Here is a 20,979-nt window from a genome sequence, read left to right as displayed (position 1 = left end):
GCTTGGTAACTATTGTCTATCTCATATTTACAGTACATCTTTCCTGCACATTTAGGTACACCAGAAAGCCTGGCAGAAAAAGAGCGACAGCTCTCCACCATGATCACCCAGCTGATCAGCTTACGGGAGCAGCTCCTGGCTGCCCATGATGAACAGAAAAAGCTGGCAGCCTCACAAATTGAAAAACAACGGCAGCAAATGGACCTTGCTCGCCAACAGCAAGAACAGGTGAGGCTTCAGGAAAGAAACCTGTGTACATGTTTCATGCAGAATGCTCATCATAAACATTGCTCTACTCAGTGTTTCCCTTTTTTTTTTCTTTTTTCTTTTTTTAATCGTTAAAAGAGCTTAAATATCTTCAGAAATTGGTACTTCTTCCATACAGAGAAAAACATTGCAGGATCCTGAGAGAAAAGTGGGTGTGGAAATTCAAATAATTTCTTTCCTAGAATGAACTGCATTTCATAGATTTTACAGTTCTTGCTTTTTGCACTGAGATTTGATTTGGGAGTTACCAATAATCATAGAATGGCTCAGGTTGGAAGGGACCTTAATGATCATCTAGTTTCAACCCCCCAGTAAGCCAGACTGTAAGCATAATTAAAATCTTTCACTTTTTGACAAGAAAATAATTGGACAGAAAAATGTAACCTCAAACTTTCAAATATATTTTACAAGTTAGGTTTGATTTGTTTGTTTGTATTTTTTTGTTGTTGTTGTTTTGGTTTGTTTGTTAAGATACAGTTGTCCACAGATATGTCCTTTTCTCATTGTACAAAAATGTAACAACAGTGATCCCATACACTAGTCCCCTAGGCATTAGATCAGACAGATCCAAATTAATGTGTGTTTTTTAGGAATCTGACATTATTACTAGAATTATCTTTTCAGTTAAATGTATTTTATAGGATATATACAGCAATATATGCTCTGTTGATTTTAATGAGTTGTGACGTCTGGTATTTTATGTGCTTGAGTATTTGCCCACATGTAGGAATATGGACTCATCCCCTAATGGAAAATAACATAAAGGAACACTGTAAAAAATCAGAAGTTAGAATGTCATTTAGCCATCCAGAGATGACACAGTAATTAACTATTGACACTTGTGAATAAGCTAGCACAAATTAATCTTGACACATTTGCAGACGAGTGATATCTTACAGTGAACACTTTGTAATTATATTTCAAAATGAAAATTAAATGACACTTAAAACTAGGTTGTCATGCTCAATGAAGCGAACATGTAGCTCAACCGATAGGCAAATAAAATTCAGAATTTGAGCCACATGGTGCTTGTGTACCCTACTTTACTGTGTCAAGTCTATACATCAAGACTATGCTATGATAATTGCATTGCGGGGTATTGGATGCATTTTCTATCACAGTACTGTTCTATCTTAGAGAACACCGTAGACATTAGATACTTTGTGGTATATTTCTGGGTTTCTTCAGGAAATGCCTATTCAAATGGTATTATATTGTACATACAGATACAAAAAGCTGTTTGCAAGCAGTTGCAACTGCAACAGATCAGTGCCTTTGTGCAAGTAAGCAAAGATCTTGCTGTTGCCTTTGCTATAGGTTACTACGTGACGTAGCAGCCAGGTCACCAGCAGCTCCAAACAAGTCTCAACATAGAGTACTGTGGATCTTTGAAAATCAATGCATCAGCCAGAAAGAATGACTTGTGGGATTCAGTGTCTGATTTCAACACAAATTTACAGAAATTCCTTTCTGAGGCTTTAAATCATCACAGTCTTCCTAGTACTTTCACTGAGATTTTAGCAACATGGACAATGTGTGGACTGAAAGCCAGCAGAACTTATTTCAGTGGCAAGCTCTACAGTCCTAAGATGGAATAGCATAATCAGGGTGTTACTAATGAAAAACACTAACTTAAGCACCCATATAGGTTTGTTAAATATGCATAAATACATGTAGCTTGGTTACCATTGGAGTTGCTTTTCAAAGCATAGACACCACTGCTGACCACTGTTCTGACAACAGATGACCTCAGGTCCCCTGGGGTCACAGGCACCTCTGTTTGAGCTACCTTTTTCACTAGCACACTGCGGCCTGGTTCTTCAGTCTTCATTCACTATATTTTTATTGAATTTACTGGGAGATTTGTCCAAAAATATTTAACCACCAGGCTCATAAAGGGAGTTTGATCCTTGTTGCAGGCATCAATGTGCTGGGCTGTGGTAGTTGCTTAATTCCTTTCCGATGCATCACTTGGCTTTGATCCCACCCCAGAATCACAGACCTCAGTTCGTCTTTTTGAGGTCATATGTAAAATTTAGAACATGTATAGATTTTATGTTGGTCCCCCATACAAAAATGAATTTTAACTGTAGCAGTGGAAAAAATGACAGAGCTATTTCCAGGTGAGAAAGTGAGATGAAGGAAATGGCAGACTTGATCTCTGTGTGCACAGTTAAAAGCTGCTAATATGTACCTGCAAGTTCCTTGTGAGTTAATCTGAACAGTTTGCACTAAGACTGGGTGATTGTTGTTGTTGTTTTTTGTTTTTTCCAAATGAACCTTGTTACCCCTTCCTTCCTTCCTCCCTCCCTCCCTCCCTTTCATAAAAACATTTTTGTTTAGCTTTCTCTGTTTATAACACAGAGAGTGTGCTTGGAAGGTGGAAGGGAAGAATACCGGGAAGAATTCAGTTTTTTTGCCAAAACTGAAACAGTGGACTTGAGTGATCAAACTACCTTTGTCACCAGCTTTGTGCTGTTTTATGTTGTTCTTCTGCTCTAGGTAAATATTTATAGGAGGGGAAGTTATACTTGAGAAATAAAGGTAGCAAAAGTGCTGAGGCCAGAGTTTCTAGGAAACACAAATCTTGTCCCCGTTTCAGTCAGCTGTGCCATTCCCCTCCTACAGCAGCTGTCCAGTTGTTACCTCCGCTCCTTGTGGCTTCCCCCCGTAGCAGCAGCCCACGTTACCCATGGCAGGGAGCAGCTCTGCGGTTGGCGGGTGGGATCCTATTTCCCTTCTGCTCTTGCATACTGATTTTAAAGGGCATGTGGGAATTGGGAGAGCCTGGGGCAGCATCTCTCTCATGAGCCTCTCTCTGTTCTGCCTGCACACTTGCTTCTCTCCTGTGCTAGAGGAGAGATATATCAAACCTTTACTCTCTAGATCACTTACTGAATCTACAAAATGAGAAGAAGATTATCTATATATTTCATAGTGTTGTGTTGAGGATGAGCTACTAAGTGTCTAGCACCGATTTTACTCTAAATAAGACTCTACTTGAGTAGCTCCAAGACTGAGATTCACAAGAGAAGCAATGTGCTGCTCATTATGAATGAAGTTAGAGAAGCTTGCCCTAGGAGCTTGTGCTGAATAGTGAAACATCTATAAATACTAGCTAAGGCTTCAGTTCAGCAAAGCAGGAAAATGTGTGTTTAACCTTAAGCACCTGAGTAATCCCATCCCCATTCAGCAAAGCACTTAATTTTAAGCATGTGTTTCATTCCCATTGTAGCTAACAGTAATGCATCATAGTCAAAGTTCACCACAGGCTTAAATGCTTTGTTGAATAGTGATGAGATTATTCACATGCACACAGCTAAGCCTATGCTTTTATGCTTTGCTGAGTTGAGGCCTAAGTGCTTAAAATACGTATTTCTTACCGGATAACTATATTTTCACATAGCATGTAAGTGTAAGATGTTTATATCACATGCACAGATATCTCTAAAATATCCTTTTTTTTAGAAATAAGGGATGCTCAATAAAATATAGTAAAGACTAACTAAAAATAAGTTTTTCACTCAATAATATTGAAATTTCAATATTGCTGCTTTAATTTAATGGAAGTTTTATTTCCAATAGATTGCAAGACAACAGCAGCAACTTCTGCAACAGCAGCACAAAATCAATCTACTGCAGCAGCAAATTCAGGTCAGTGTGTTTTATTGCTCTCTTCTGATTATACTTAAATTCCATTTATGGAGTGGGAAAGATTTAAAATAAAGCAGCCACATGCTTTACTAACAAGCTTCAGTAAAGATGCTCTTAGGAAGAGTCTTTGTGTCTTTAAAAATTATTCTCAAATGGTCAAATGCATTTTTGGTGGAAAGAGACTTTCTTTAATAAGCAGAGGTGTTTTCTGTTTTTTTTTTTTCTGAAATTTATGAGTTATTTCTTAAATCTTATAATTTAACTCTGAAATCTGCAATCAGATTGACATATTGTGTGAAGTAAAAGCAGAGATTCAATCATTGTTTATAGATTTTGTTATCCTACAAAGTTGGAACTGAGTTTGTAAGGTTAGAAGAATGTTTTCAATTTTATTAACTAAAGTGAACAGCTATCAAATAGTGTGGTCTCAGTGTCTATTTTTCTAAGTCCCTGGGACCAGTTTGCTCATATATAAAGACCCACAGGTATCTATTCCTTGTACTGTTGAAGTTGTACCTTGATGGATCTGGGAGTGTTCTGCAGGCATTCAAATATCTGTACTTGTACTCAGAACCTGGTATAATTCTGTGCACCTAGACCCACTCTCAAGTATATATGTAGGTAGGGAGTGACATGTAGATAATAGAAAACATTGATGTGTGACTCTGTCACCTTCTCTGTCTCCCACTTCGTTTGAAAGCATTTCCATGGGCCTGTTCTTTGACTGAAATATTTCATTTTGGTCTAACAGATGATTGTGTTGCCAATCATTTCCTATAAGTATGGACTATTGGTTTGCACTATCAGCTGATTGCTGTTAGATACCAAAACTGAAGATTTTTTCTTTCCTCATCCCAAGGGAATGCATGTAAATGTTTTTGCAAATATTATAATGCAGTTGGATTTTAATGAGTTTAACATTTAAATGTGTTGATACCTGGGCTGAGAGATGCAATTGAATTTTAAAGCGTTGTTACTGTCATTGCCTATTGGAAAACTGGATGTTCATTTTAAGTGTACATAAAGGATAGAATTGTGGTAAGAATACTACTAGAATTGTGCTACATAAGGGTAAGAATTGTGAAAGGAAAAAGGACACTCACCGTCTTCTTCTCTAAGTGTTATTTGCAAGTCTAGCTTCAGAAAACAAAAAAATCATATTAAAAAACTTCTTGACATGAAAGCTAACACTGAAACACAGCTGAGTATTCTAAATGGAGAAGAGTTATCTGCATGATAAATTTATAATATATAAATTCCTTTAAAAATTAGGACACAGAAAAGAGAAATCATACCAGGTCATTTTTGTTCCTATTTGGAGAACGTGGGTATGCGTTACTGGGATGTGTCCTGCTCTCTAGTAAAGGCACTTCATGTTTCAGTTCACTTGCTGCTTTCCAGTAGCTTTACCCTTCCACTGACTCCAGGGAGATGCTGTCTTAGAACAGCTCGGGGGTTCATTCTCTTGTTTCCTGAACTCTCCCAAGTTTCCTAAACCCTTCACAAGTTTTCTTTTCTGTCCCTTCACAGACATATATGCTAAGAAGTATTTTAATGATTGTTCTGTTCATATGAGCTAAATTATTTCTCAGTGATCTTTGCCTATATTTGTTTTATGACTCTTGCCAATATAAGCTACTTTTATTTCATAGATCCTCTGGAGTTTGGGTTCTTTATTTATCCTTATATTTGAATGGAACAAATGTTACTGGTGTCAGTCGGGTGAATCTAATCAATGTATTAGAGGCAGAGAGGACCGTTCCCTCTCCTGGTTTGTTAGCTAGACTCGTAGTGAGTTTCTCATCACCTGAGGAACATTACTGACTTCAGTATGAAGCACTAGGTATGTTGGGCAGATGCCATCTCAACCATACATTGGTCTTACAAGGAGATTACTAAGAAAAGCTTGTTAGGAGATTGTTTCCTAGGCTAAATGCCAGTTTACATGGCCCATTTGCTTGTAAGCCAAGTGGTTCCTCTTTGTTTATTGGTTCTTACTTAATTCTATGGCAGGTTTGCTAGCCAGGAGTTGCTTGGGAGAGAAGTTAGTTGCTAAGTCTCCTTGGCAGTTCATAATAGGTTTTGTTTCTATTGAATTTAGTGTGAGTGTTGCAGTTCTTTGAGAACTGCAGTCCTCCAAGGGCATAGGTGGGATGGAGCTCCGAGGAGGCAGGTGAGAGGTGTGGTGTTGGGTTGGTTCTCCCAGGCTCCCTCTCAGCATCTTCTCAGGAAACCTCAGTACTGAGACAGGCGTCTCACTACTGATTGTGGGTGGAATTCATCATATCAAAAGTAGATAACTGCAGTATAGATTGTCTCAATTAATTATCCAGATTGTTTTTATAGTGAGCAGAGAGAAGCAGAGTGAATAATTTTAGGATGTAATTCATCTTGTCCTAAAGTAGACGTTTAAAATATGTCAGATGAATTGTTCCCTAAAATGGCTGTTTCTCTCCATTAACTATAAAAGATGTGGATGCTGATGCCTGTAGTGTAGAGATCTGAAGTGAGATGAGATAAATCGTGCTCTCTGTGGCTTGAGGGGAAAAACAATTTTCTAATAAACGTTTACATTCTCAGCTTAGTTCTTTGGGCCTGGTATAATTTGGAACTGTGCCCATAATAACCCACTTGATTTTATATAGAAGGTTCATTTGTTTAAAAATACTCTTGAGCAACCCTTTTCAGGAAACAACAATTACTTACATAAAACGGTGTGGATTTTTATCTATACTTTGTATGCAGGAAAAAACAATAACAGTCTTCCCTGCTGCTCCCCTTTAGAAAAGACTACAAAATATACATAGTCCAGGTGCCAATTCTACCTGGGCATGGCCCTATTCATGGCACAGCTACATGAAGTAAGTACAGTGTGTTCTCCAGTGTGCAGGAGCAGGGCATTGCTGATGCAATGTTATCATCACAGGAGACACCATGTACCTCCGTCATCCTCTGAGGTACAGTGCTAGTTCTTAAACAATGGTTTCCACAAGTAAGTACATCCAATTTATTTAACCCTTTAAACAATTAGAAATAACTTTGTATGGGACTTAAAATTCTGTCAACATTTTATAAAGGTGGAAATAATCCATATTAAATAAAGCACACTTCCTTGGATACCTAGTTGGTTAATTTAATGAGCATTTTCATCATTTAGTGGTTATTATTTGCATTGCTTTATACTGTTTGTTTACTTAACCATTTTAACACCTTATTTAGTTGTGTTTTTGTTTGTTTGTATTTTCAAAGAGCATTTACTGGAGCATCTTACTCCAGACCTGTTACATGTCCAAAACCATTGTCAGCAATCTGTGTGCAAAGAGGACATCAGTCTGGCTAAGCATATGAAAATAAAATAGGTATTGCAAGAGTACTGAAGTCATTAAATGTTCTTTGTAATTGCCTCATGTTTTGTAAGTTAAGCTAATGCTACTTTTAGGGTATGCATGTTGGAGACAGACGTTTTATCTGATGGCTAAAGGGATTGGGAAAGTCAAGTTGTTGTTGGTTCTGTCTCTGATTATCTGAAATTTGGCAAATTGTTTCCTGTTCCTCAATTTAAGCATAATGTTTTGAGAACTTAAATGAAAATTTTCAAATAAGTGTAGTGTATTATTACTTTTCAACTCAAATGTTCAGATTCCTCTTAGGGAAAAGGATAAACACTCTTCTATTGAGGAGTCCATAGAGATGGGCTGAAATCTGCTATGTCAAATTCAGATCTTTCTGCAAAGCTGTGCAGAGAAATCATTGCTTTTAGTGGAGATGAAGTTGAGAAAATGCTGTATGACGAGTCAGAGCTCTCAGATCAGTCACCAGGTTGCTTCAGATTCTTTAAAGAACGTTTTTCCTTGAAAAGTATTAATTCTCAAAGTAGTAGTGATGCTATTTCAAGGACATCTCTTAGTCTTTGCTGTGAAAGGGAAAACCTAGGGATAAGGGAAAAAGCAGTTTAAAGGAAGAATGTGGTGGTACATCATAAAGAGAAGACTGTTGAAAGAAGGGAAGGCTTGCATCTCAGTAACATTTCAAACCTTGTGAACAACTTGAGGCCCTGAAATCCCCATTAATTCACTGCCCCATTCCCAGAATTCAGGTTTTCCAACACAAGGCTTGAGGACTGCTTCTGACCCACCATGGTTAGCTGAGAAAGGGCTCAAATCCTGCTGATTCTTAGAGCGTGTTGCTCCAGGATTTATCTATGTGTGGAGGGATTTAAGGGCTGAAAGTCTGATGGCTTTGCTCCCCTGGTGGGAAGGCTTCATTAGGGTGAGTCCTAAATAGTGGCTGAAACCTTTCAAAGGGACACTGGTTGTTAAGCCTCTCTGGAAAAACTGGCAATGGGTATTACAGTGAGAGCTGGTCCAAACTGCTTTCATCCATTTCCCTTTGCCTCATTCCTATATACTGTGCTACTCAATGCCATTGCAGAGCATTTCTTTTTCTGTTTGAATCAGGTATTTCCATTGCATAGAAAAACTGTCTGCTTCTGCTCTCATAGGTACTCTGTTTATAATTCAGCTGCTAGAAATTATTCCCAGTAGTATTTTTTTTTTCTGGTTTTAATCTATACATTCATGCTGTTGTAGCTTCATATTAATGTTCTTGCATTGTCTGTCATTTGAAAAGAGTGAACGTTATTACTGTGGTAGTAAACAAACAAAAGAATAGTGACATCAAAATTACAACTGTTTAAACTGTCCTTGAATAGGAATCATTTGAGTCATGCTTAAAACTTAAGAGGCTGAACCTACAAGTCTCTGTTCTTATCCATGATTAACTACTGACAATTCAGGTATCTGGTGAGCTGAATAAGGACTATCTCTTTATGTGAAGTACATGTCTAAAGATCAGGAATAATTACATTCCACATTAGCCTTCATGGCCTCCCTGACCTGGTTAATTAATTTTTTGCTAGGATAATAATAGTAGAAATAGATTTAAAGATATGCTTCATCATTAAGTATGTAACTGACCTCCAATTTTAAGAGCTGAACCTTTCATTTATTGCCTTTTGGAGACAGGTTAAAGCTCCTTGTGGTGAGCTTGCTGAAAATGCACAAGCTGGAATCTAGTTATTGTCAGTTCAGTTACGCTCTCTGAGGTTGTCTCTCTTTGTAAACTGCATTTAGCACTGACAAGCAAAAAGCAATTGCAATGCTACTGTTCTGGCACTAGGGAATATTATCCCCCACTTTTTTGTTGTTGTTGTTGCATTTTTCTTTTCTTTTTTTGTTATTGATCATGAAACTGATCCCCTTCCAGCAAGCTCTGAACAGGACCAAATAAAGTCGTTGAAAGCAATTTGATACTTCTATTGGCAGGCTACGCAGATCAGATACTCCCTTGAAAGAGAACGAGAGTTATAAACAAAGCTTAGAAGTCTAGGAATAGCCCCCAGCTTCAGCAAACCCTTAAAATATTTTGTAATTGTATCTTCAATCATGAATTAGCCAGGAAAAACAGACCTTTTTTGCCTTTATATTTCACTGCTGTATGCTGTTTTTAATTGCCCACAGGCATACTGTTGTGATCTTCTTTGGAAGTTTAAAACCAGGATAAAAATGCAAATCTAATTATTTCTTTTATCTAATCTAATTAACTTTTAAAAGTAATGATAGATGCACTGTAGCCTGCATCAAACATTTTAATAATGATGTTTCTGGATTAAAGAATAGGTAAAACTACTGTAATTTATAAGCAATCAAGATTATGGCAGTTGAAAATGTAAATTATTGTGTTGGCTTAATAAACTATAGCTGTAGCTTGTTAATTTACAGTAGAAAGGATACATGTCCCTTAAATTCCAGGTTGCTTATGAATTGGTTCCCAACTATCCTTGGTATCTTTATTTATTTATTTGTTGTTAGCAGTTCAGTATTTAAAAAAAAAATATCTATGTCTAGGTGTCATCCACAGTGCAGTTGTCCACATGGAATAGACAAGTGGTGATAGATGCCTGTAACTTGCAGCTGGCTGCTAAAGCACTGATTCAGATCTGTAGGACTCTGCTGTAGGTGCAACATTGCAGCTTCTGTCTGGCTTGTAACTTGCTTAGCAAAAATGGAAAGTGGTCCATGGAAGAAAGACACAGATGGTAAACATCAAAGTCAAATGTTTCACATTTTATTTATTATTACATGGTGGCTTATTAATGAGTTCTGAAGTCCTTGTTTGATAACTACCCAAGCAAAAGCTCTGTTACAGGCCAGCTTTTTCCACCGAAAGCCATTCTCATGGCTGGCTAGCTTGGAATTTCTTTCAGCAAGGTGGCAGGAGAAGCAATGTTGGATTCTTACCCTCTTCCAGCAGCCCATGCTTTGATAAATACTGTAGCTATGCTCCCTTTCCTTTATTCAGCCCCTTCTATACTAAAATTGCTTTGGCATGACGGTGTGGTCATGGCCTAAGGATAATGCATTGTGCTGAAGCTTCGCCCTATCTCCTAAGAGTCTGGTCTTGCACCTTGGAATTTGTAAGGCTCCTGCTAGCTGCTCTGCCTTGGAGGCCCTCAGCGCCTGGAAAAAACATTTCTTCTGGCAAAGAAGAAAGTAGCTGGATTCCACTCTTAACACAATCCTTAAAACTGTATGCAGTCTTGAGGTGGGAGGGATTTTATCTTTTTATTATTATTATTTTATTTTATTTTACTGTGATTTTCTAAGAGTTAAAATAGCTGTCTTACAGTTTTCTAATTCACTGTTTTTTTTTTCTTTTAAATAGCTTTATTTCGCCTACCCAAGTCTAAACAAATTGTATTTAATGCAAAAATTAAGCCTTGTGTATCTCTTTCATATGACTTCTCTAATTATAGAGCAGTAAATGGTAGAATAGCATATGTTAGCAACATGAGCAGCAGTCTATGAAATGAGCTACAAGTTAATAAAATGATCTTGTGGTGGTGTTGGCCAAATGTTAGCACACATGTTTCGGAAAGTGATATTTCAACAGACTTGAAGAATAGGACTTTGGCACACGGGTGCCGAACATGATCTGATGTATGGAAATTAGTTAAACCAAAGTAAATGTCATTGTTCCTCAGGCTCATGTCGGTGCAGAAAATGATAGTAGCTGCCCTCCCACTTTCCTTCTCCCACGTCTGTTTTAAAATTGGAAATGAAGGCAAAGGCACCCATATTCCCAGTTCAAGTACTGCTGCTTCTTTCCTTCTGGGCACGTTGCATTGCAGTCTTGCCAGTGACTTAAGGGCTTGTTCTCAGCCATGCCTGCTGCCAAAGCCAGGCTACAATCTCGTTGATTCTACTGAGCCCAAACATACGTTGTGCCGCCTTTGCTTACAGAAGGGCCTCAGATTTGAGCTGTGTTAATGTAGAGGCAGATTATAACCAGCACCTGAGAAACTTAGGATCAAGAGGATCAAGCAAATACTTACTGCCCACCTATACTGTTGCTCAGGGGTCACTCTCAGCTGGTGGGCTGCCCATTCCAACCAAGCAAAATGCTCTGGCAGCCTCAGGGCTCGCCGATCTATACACCCTGGTTTAGCTCCCAAAGATCCTGGCCGAGGTCATGCACTGCTGAACCATCTGGTGCTGTTCCTCTGGTAGCACAAGTCAGCATCACCCTCACTGTCAGTCAGCATAATGCAACATCTACAATATTTGGAATAAAGCAGTTATAATGCAGTACTAGCTCCAATACAGAAAACCAGTTTCCTTCCTAAATGGCATGTGCACAGACTAAAATGGGTAACTGAGAACAGAAACTGAGCAAACTGGCAGCCTACCAGTGGGGCTGACCCTGTGAAGTCTTATTTGCCTGAGTAATACTTGCCTAGCCAGTATTTGATGACTTGTATGTAAGTGTTACTCATATAAGAAGGCTTCACAGAATTGGGCACGTCGTATGAAGAAGGGCTTAGACTATTAGCATTGTGGTTGGGATATCAAAGAAATAAATGATACTAATGAGGCAGGGATTTTTAGGGGGTGTAATTTGTTTTACTAGAGAAACATGTAGTTGGAAAAAACAGGCAACCTCCTGGGCACGCCAGTTCTTTTTCAGGTCTTTCATCAGTGTTACATCAAAACATGTGCCAGGAATGACACAGAAACTGCCAAAGATATGGGCCTTTCATTTCTAATTAGTTACTTTTTCGGTGATGATTTTTGTGATTGACAACCATTTGATGGCCAAGAGGAAAAACAATCAGGATTTGGATGACTTTTTTTTTTTTTTCTCCATAACTTATACATTCATCAGGAGATGGTGAATAAAGAAAATAGTTAATAAATGTTAGTATTAAAATGACTTGATTTATGGAGATATTCAGGTATACAGGCAAGACTGGAATGTGATGATATCAGAGGTCAAAATTTCTGTCTGCCGAAGCAGGTATTTGGAGTAAAATGATGAAGTACAGCCCCACATAAAAAGGCCAAAAGCATTTAGAAAATAAATTGTAAAATACTTTTTGAAATCTCACAGTAAAACCTTAAATTTACCAGATGGGCTAAACCCTGACCTAAAGGATCAAAATGTTTTCCAGTTGTTATACTTAACAGTGTATGAAAACTGTTACAAGACATGATGAATTTGTTGTTCAGTCTTTGAAGTAATTGTGGGAATGCTCAAGAATGCAAGTGTGTTATTGAATCAGTTTGAACATAAAAACTTATTTAAAATATATTTAATGTCATGACAGCAAGGAAGAAGTGAGTGCATTGCTTCCTGAATGCTTTCAGGAATTATGAATTCACATTAAGAAAGTAGTAGTATGTGCAAACAAATGAACAAACTAGGTGTCATTTAACACTTAGTATACATTTGATGGCAAATATGTAAAACAAAGTGAATGAAAATTTCTAATATTCCTCTTGGCTCTTATGCAACTAGTTAATCCAGATACTGGCAAAAATGTCAAAGCATAGTTCTCAAGGTAAGGTGAACCGCCTTGGCCTGGAATTTTCTATCTAATTTCAAGTCACTGTTAAAGCAAGGAAAAGCTGATTTAAGAGTGCAACTTACACCATATTTTCTTTTGTTTTTCTTATTGTTTTTTTGTCCTCTTTCATTAGAGCCTCTCTTCCTCCCACCCTCCCCCCCCCCAAAATATTAATTAGATAATGTAGTTACGTTGTATGTGAGATTTTTACTTGTTTAAAAGAAGCTGGTCTTTTACATAAATCTTTTATACATCTTCAGCAAGTTGGGCACTTGCACAGCTTGGGTAAATTATGTCTATATTGAGAAACTAAGAAGTTACACAGTGTGCATTCCATACTTGAGGGATGGGAAATAAAAATTGATATACTGTGCGACACATGATATAACACAGTGAAATATCTTTCAAATTCCAGAGGGATGCACTGACATCACCACACTTAATTCACATGCAGTAACTCCCACAAAATGTTATTAATTTTAAATTGGAGTTTGTAATCATTCAATAAAAAGAAAATAAATGATGTAAACAGTATACAATGGTGCATTATGAGATGTTGAATTCATCTTATTCACCAACCCAAAATGCCAGTATATTAAGAAAACATTAATGTTGTAGCACCAAATAATAAAAGCAAAGAAATTCACAGTTGATGGCGGTGAAATCCATCTTGAGACATCACCACCCCACAGTATGGCAGGGGACTTATGAGTTAGGAAACTTTATTTGAAAGTAAAGTATTACTCTTTTATTCTGTGAAGCAGAGATTAGAAAGGTGGAGCAACATATAGTTAGTTTACAGTCTAGATCAGGAAGATAAATAAGTAGTGTGGAGGCAAGCCTTAAGTGGGCAGTTGCTACAGGCAACAAACAAAGCTGATAGTGCAACGTATACCTAATAGCCTAAGCGCAGAATGGGATTCCTTCTTTGAAAAAGCAATTTATATATTAAAGAATAAAACTTTTCTTTGGGGAGGGAGTCTGACAGTTGTTTTTTGCTGTGGCAAGAAGTGATTGGTACGGAAGAACTCTACTATCACTGGTCTAGCTTTGCCTTTTCCATCTCATTGAATTTTATTGGTTGTATATTTTCAGGATACTCATCTTCTCTATAACTGCGTATCTGAGTATCTCATAAGCTCAAGTGTATTATCCTCACAACACTCTTTTGAGGCAGAATAAAAAGCCTATAGATATTTGGGGTATCTAATTTTAAATATCTAATTTGGATGACTGAATTAGGACTTTAGACTCCATATATAAAGCAGTCCAGGTGCTTTGAATTACCTTCTGTTGATTAGACAGGGAGGGTAGGTTCCTAATTTAGGCACCTAAGTTAAATCTCCTGAGTGACTTGATCCTGGTCTCATAAGAAATTTGACAGACCTGAAATCTGTGTTTTCAGAATGCATATGGTGGTTCTCTAACATCTTATCATTCTTTCTATCATGATTTTCTGTCAGATGAGCACTTTCATTTATTCTAATGGAGCTTTTTGCCAGAGCATATTTACTTCAGCCAGCCAGAGAAATATTTGCTCATTCCTTTTACCCACTTTAATGCCTCAATAAATAAATAAATAAATAAATAAATAAAATTTCAGCTAGCTTGACGCTCCTGTGGTCATGATGGTGTAGCTGTTGTCATACATGAAGAGGCAAGTGCAGAAGAAGCCTGTTATTTCCCAAATCCATGTATTTTCTTTACGGATATAGAAAAACTTCTGCAGCTATGAAGCATCTTTTGAACAGGAGTTTATTGCGGAGAGAAAATCATTTTTTGTTCAGAGAATGCCTGAATTTCTCAGTGGTCCCTCCTACATTTTGCAGGGCGTTCAAAAGGCTTACTTGAAATGGCTGTTAAATAATGTTTTTTATTTAATCAAAATGACTGCTTCTAAATGGAGATCTTGCATGCCACTTTTTAGGCCAGAATATATTTTTACAGCCAAGTTATAAACCTCTGAAAAAGGGGGCTTATAATGGAAAGGTTGACACAACATTAATTTTAGTGTTGTAAACGCAATGGTATAATTTTGGAAAAAAGCCTTTATAGCTGTGCTAAGATATTAATTGCAGGAAATTACAGCATATCCTATTAAAGTATTATGTCAGTGGCATACATAGCATATAACACCTTTGCATATTCTCCCTTGTTTTCACGGCAAAGTTTTGCATTTTGATCTGTAAAGAGTAGGTGGATAAAATGGCTCAGAGTTTCTGATTATTATTGCTCAAGGGGAAAAACCAGCCTGGATAATGCTTCCTTATGGCCTATTCTAGAAACAGGTCTTCTGTTAACCAGGTAAATTCATTATGGGTAATAAGGAATTAACCAAATTCTGCTGAAGTGAAAGTCTTACATTTATTTTGTGACTTTTGGACCAAGGATTTGAATTTGGAACTGATATTTACTCTAACAAATTAGCTTTAGTCAGAATCTTTCCAGAATTACAACAGTTTTTGCGACAAACTCATTTTTACTGATAAGGGCTTACTTTTAATTGCTTACAAAATCATTCCCGGCTGTTACAACTGTGTGGCAGACACGGCTTCTTATCTTTCTGATTTCTGTTCATTCAATTATTCAATAATGCATTTTATGTATATATTGTGGAGGAGGAGCTGTAGATCTCTATCAAGTTGAACGAAGTGCATCGCATTGTGCATATAATTTTTCTTTTTTCAAGGCAATAGGTTATTTACTGCATTTCTGCCACTGTTAGGATTGCAGGGGCATAGTATAATAGTACCTTGTTACAGGAACTGTTCTTATACAATAATTATTTGTTAATATCTTGGTTTTAATATGTGCTGAATTGTAGCTTTTGGGTACAGCCTAAGGTTGGATGTTGGCTTTACTGCAGTTGTTATTTTAAACTAGATTGAACTGCTATTAAAATAGTTCCTTCTGTCAGATCTTTCAGAACATGGGCAGTATCTTTTGTTTGTAAAACACCTCCTGTTGAGGTCTTGATCTCATCAGGAACTTTCAGTGTTCCATTGACACAAATTTGCAGTGAAAGAATATCAATAATAACAATATGCATTTATTTTTATTTCAAATAAAAAATATTTTTATTTATTTATTATCAAGACCTGGAGTGTTGGTACTTTATCTCTTTTCCCCTCTGAAGACAGTGGAGCTTGCACAATACTTTTGCTCAAAAAAAAAAAAAAAATCAGTAATGTTGTATGGTAGATGAATATCTAACAAGATGGGAGCAAAGACCTTCTCTAAAACCCCACTAATATGCAAGTTCATTGGTCTGTTAATGTTTCCCATTAATTGCAAGACTTTAACATATAACCATTGAATATATCTGGTTTTACTTATCAAATCCAGAACTGCTTTTTCTCTGCCTGCTGAGCAGGGAAAACTCCATGCTGTACCAGTTTCTTTTTACTTGGGGCTCCCAGTATCATCAGGATTAAAACTGTCAGAACAGTCAACCCTCTTTATTTTGTGGTTTTAAATACAAAGCAGAATATTGTTGCCTGAGAAATGGCACGCTTTCAACGTGTTAGTTAAAAATTGCCGAGTGGACAAAACAAAAAGGATCCCTGTTAATAGCAGGCATTGAAATATTGCTTTCACCATTTTGGGGAAAGAGGATACAAATCTGCACTTTAATTTATTTTTATTCTACACCACTAACTTGTCTTCATTGGCTTAATCCCACACTCAAGTATAAGGAAAAACTCATGCTCAAGTTAGTGAGAGTTTTGCTTCATTGAATGCAATGCAGGGTGCCATTTCCTCAGCTGGTGTTGTTCATTTTCTCTCCACTTATGTCAGTCTAATACTGGAAGTACAGAATTAGGCCTGCTTTTTAAAAACAAAAAGAGCTCACGTGGAAATGACAGCATTTCATTTTTTTTTTTTTTTATTCACTGTAAAATATTCCTCTGCTGTGTGTGTACATTTATATTTGGGGATAATTGTGCCTATCTGCTCTAGAACACTCAGAGGTAGCTGATATGTTGTATATGAATATTTTTGTCTTACAGGTCATTTATTTTGGTTATCAGTTTGTGCTATTAATATTTTTTAATCATCAGAGTCCTATTTATTTATTTATTTATTTTAAAATCTTGAACAGTATGGTATAGATGAATATTTGTGATAATACTTTTGTAAAAAACAAAACCAAAGTGATTTCCACATTAAATTACTTTTCTGTTTGGTTTGCTTTAGTTGAGAAAATACTCTCTTACTAGGCAAGGCTACACATCTGTCATTTTATTTGCCCTGTTGTTTTACTATCAGTTGAAATATGCATGCGTTTCATAAGTAACTTTAGGAGGAGCAGAATATACTAGTAATTTATACAATAGACACTGATGATTATTGACCATTAAAGAGTAATAAAACATTTCCTCTGTGAAATAATGTAGCATCAAATGTCTTTATTTCTGACAGTAAATGTTTCAGGTTTACTACATAGACATTAATGTTATTAAAATCTGGCTACACTCTAGCAAACATAGGTCACCCCTTATAAAGTGAATGGCATTGCAAGCAAAAGAAAAAAATACTTTGAAGAAAGTCTCAAGCTCATGTGTATATTAACCAGAGCAGATGAAATGATTTATTGGGTTTTATACACAATCTGTAAAGGGTAAGCATTGCTAACAGAATGAGTGGCAGCCTCAGGGAGCTGAGTAGCCCCCAGGGACCAGCCTTTGTTCCTCTGGACTTGACAGGCATGTGTCCCTGTTAAATGAGGGCTTAATTTCTCTCATATGTGCACAATTTCCAAGCTCAACAAAGGCAGCCAGGACTGGAGCTATTTAAAAGAGCCAGCTCAGGAGGAAGCATTCCTGGAGAAAGGGGATGCTAAGGGGCTAATTACTCACTATAGTTCAGTAACTGTGTTTTTTTTTTTTTTTTTTTTCCTAAGCTAGGTTTATTAACACAGAACTGCTACTTTCATTTTACATAAACATAGATTGAAATTACAAGGGTGTTATTTCTCTTTGTGAAATAGCCATTTTAAAGGTCTTGCTGACCAAAAATAACACAGGAAGTGTGTTCATTTTATTTTAAGATTGCAATGAAAGTCATCACCTTTAAATCTTAGAGAAAGATTTCTTTTAAAAGTGCAGAGAAATTAATTCTCCAGTGTCTTCATCTTCTTTCTCAATCTCTCCCTGTTCCACATATAGTTGTAGGAGTTGTCCTCAGTGCTTACTGCATTCAAGTAAATACGTTAATTAAAATTGTCTGGATAAATGGTTCAGCATATGTAAAGCATATTAATATTTACTTAATTACATGTCTAGTGTGGTATGCCTTTTACAAGCCTCTCTCTACATATTTAAATTTGTGTTTAGACCCTGCAGACCTTTATGGTGCCTTTGAAATATTCTAATGACACTACTCCATACAAGAAGTTGAATTTTTTCCCTGCTTTTCTAGTGCTGGGCTTGGGTCACCCTTCTGTTACTTGCAGCTGGCATGTTCTGTGGAGAACAGGGCAGTAGTTTGACAGGGATGCTGGGGGGAAAAAAAAAAAGGCATTGAAAATACAGTTATTTTCTCTGGCCGGTGTTGCCAAGCTCCTCTGTTACTTTGACAGAAAGACATGCAGCTCCAGTGCAACAGGTTTGAAACATTGTGGTCCCCATTAGCAAACCACTTTGTCATGAAATACTACATGTTTTCATGCTTATTTCCTATTCTGAAACAAACAGGAAACTTTCTTGTGAAATAGGCAGCACATTTGATTCCTCTCTGTCAGAACGTTCTGATCCTCTTAAAATCAAAATCCAGACACGGGTGGAAGAAAATGTTCTGACACAGCTCTGTGGGGCCTGCTCCCTGAGGGGGCTGACCGGGCCTACAAAATGGTGGCAGAGAAGGCTTTTGAGGCCTCAAAGCTCATAGCTGTGCTCAGGCCATGGTGCATGTACATTTGTGCAAACAGACAAAAGTTGCAATTATAGTGTGACCTCAGTAGAAAAAAACTTACTGAATCAAGAAGAGCCTTTCAATATGAAAGCGATAAAATTTAGAAAAAAAAAAGAAACCGGAACTTCTAATAGAGTCCTGCTTCCAACTGAGGTAAACTAAGGAATGCTTTGTTTTTCCTTGAACTAGTTCTTTGCCACATAATTAGTTTTGATAACCTTATTATTTTTTTACATCAAGTGGGACACTTTTGAAACCAAACATATTTCCAATATAATGATTAGAATCATCAGAATTGATTTGGAAATTTCAGGCAAACCTCATAGTCTCTCCAATCTACACTGAAAAAAAAAAAAGGTAACTCAGTAAATACAGTAAATATTAGGGAAATAACTTTTTTTTTTTTTTCTGTTAATTTCAGTTTTTCTAACCCATTGCATAATCTGGTCATCATAAATAGGTATTCTGATAGAATTTGTAGATCAAATTGTCAGGTTTTATACTCTGAACTTCCCCTGTAAATGGAGAAAGATTGTGAATGTACAAACTGCAGGTTGCAGAATGCTAAGAATGAAGCTAATTATAAACTTTTAAATGTTTTAGATCATCCCTGAGTAGACAGTGCTCTAGCAGTATGAAGAATTAGAGGTTTCAGAGAGATTATTTGAAACAAAAAATATCCATTATTTCTTTCTGAGAAGAATGAGATTTATGATGGATTACTGGAAAGGGATGTAGGATTTGTTTTGGTTTTTCTACTCTTTCCTTTCAAGGCTTTGTTCTCTCATGCTGAAGAAAGGGATGATAGTAATAAGGAGGAGTACAAAGCTTCATTAGGGTTTTTTAAGATTTTTTTAAAATTCATTACTTAGTCAATAAACTTATGTTTCTTTTCACTAAATAAATGATTTGTGATTGAATACAAGTCACAAACCTGACTCAGATCTTACTTACCGCTGTGCAAGTCAGGAATACCTCCACAAAATAGAAACAGTACATCTGCCTTCATCCTGGTAATAGATTTACAGCCATCAAGTCTCAGAATCACCCATTTATTTCCTTTCTCCCTAGAGATGACAAAGTATATAACACTTGATGAACTGCAGCTTCCAGGAACATTCAGATGTTGATGCTACAAAGACCTATATTGCAGGTTGAAATCTTGCGCGGATTAAAATTCTACTTTGGATAAAGTAAAGGAGCTACATATATGCAGGAGCATTTGGTGCTGTTATAAAACTGAGGGGAAATGGTTTAACTTGGATTCCATGCAGATTCTGACTAAGCCTTTCTCTAAAGATTTGTTTCCATTCTCTGGAGGAGGAGGAAGGGTTCCTTACCAAGAGACTTTTTTTCCATCTGATTAAGAGAAAACACCTCCTAATCAGAAAGGAAGGTCCCACACAGATTACCTTCTTGTCATGCTTTGATAGGACCCAGATTTCACTGAGGCTTTTGTGAAGAGCTGTAGAGAGTACTAAAGCCACGGGTCCACAATATTTAACTTAGTTCTGGTGTGTGTGTGTTTAACAGCAGCCAAACAAAACAAACACACACAAAAACGACAATAGAAAAAAAAAGATTAACTCATGCTCACTGTTTCCATCTAAAAATTATTTTTATCCCTTTGTTGCAATGTTATCTGGTTACCAGTATGAAATGTTAATCATGTAAAGGTAGTGTATCAGCATCTACTTAAGGAATAATCGACACTTGCATAACATTCTTGCTACCTGACTGTTCTGACTCAGTGCTACGCTTCTCACTTCTTTTTAGATGTTGTTCTGTATTTACAGTTGTCTTTATCTTGTGGGACATTTATTACTATATTGCAGCTTGCCTTCATCAAGTGGTAGTAATGAATGCAAATTTCAGAGTCAACTTGGCTATTTTTTCCAGTGTTTTTCATAGCATTTAGTTTAAAAATCAAAAACAAATAAAACTACACACATTCTTTTACTCTTATTTCCTAAGAAAAGGACTTTTATGTAACTATGCTGCCAGTCTGCCTATTAGAGTTCAACCTGAACAGGTTTTGGACACATTAAGTGAAAATAACCACATTTGAGATGCAGGAAGAAGCCTAAAAGGTATTGCATTCATTTAGGTCACATAAAAAATAGTGGCCCTGATAAACACTTTTAGGTTGTCCTGGAAGTAAAGGCTTGGGTCTAAGCTTTCTCCATATTAGAACTTGAAGAACGTACTTGGGAAAGAGATGTTAAAATGCTCTAAATTCA

The 20,979-nt window shown here is 36.8% G+C and overlaps 1 protein-coding gene across 29 annotated transcripts in view; it reads left to right on the top strand.

Moving 5' to 3' along the window:
* Positions 1-20,979, top strand: part of SOX6 (SRY-box transcription factor 6) — a 415,066-nt gene that overhangs the window by 264,028 nt on the left and 130,059 nt on the right. For all 29 annotated transcript variants that reach the window (XM_066997629.1, XM_066997630.1, XM_066997638.1 and 26 more), the window contains 2 exons: positions 56-228; positions 3,853-3,921. In XM_066997629.1, the coding sequence (XP_066853730.1) occupies positions 56-228; positions 3,853-3,921 (242 nt within the window). The remainder of the gene's footprint in view (positions 1-55; positions 229-3,852; positions 3,922-20,979) is intronic.

The sequence above is a fragment of the Anser cygnoides genome, chromosome 5 (assembly GCF_040182565.1).
Source record: "Anser cygnoides isolate HZ-2024a breed goose chromosome 5, Taihu_goose_T2T_genome, whole genome shotgun sequence".
NCBI classification, from domain to species: Eukaryota; Metazoa; Chordata; class Aves; order Anseriformes; family Anatidae; genus Anser; species Anser cygnoides.
This window is presented reverse-complemented; position numbering and strand designations above follow the sequence as displayed.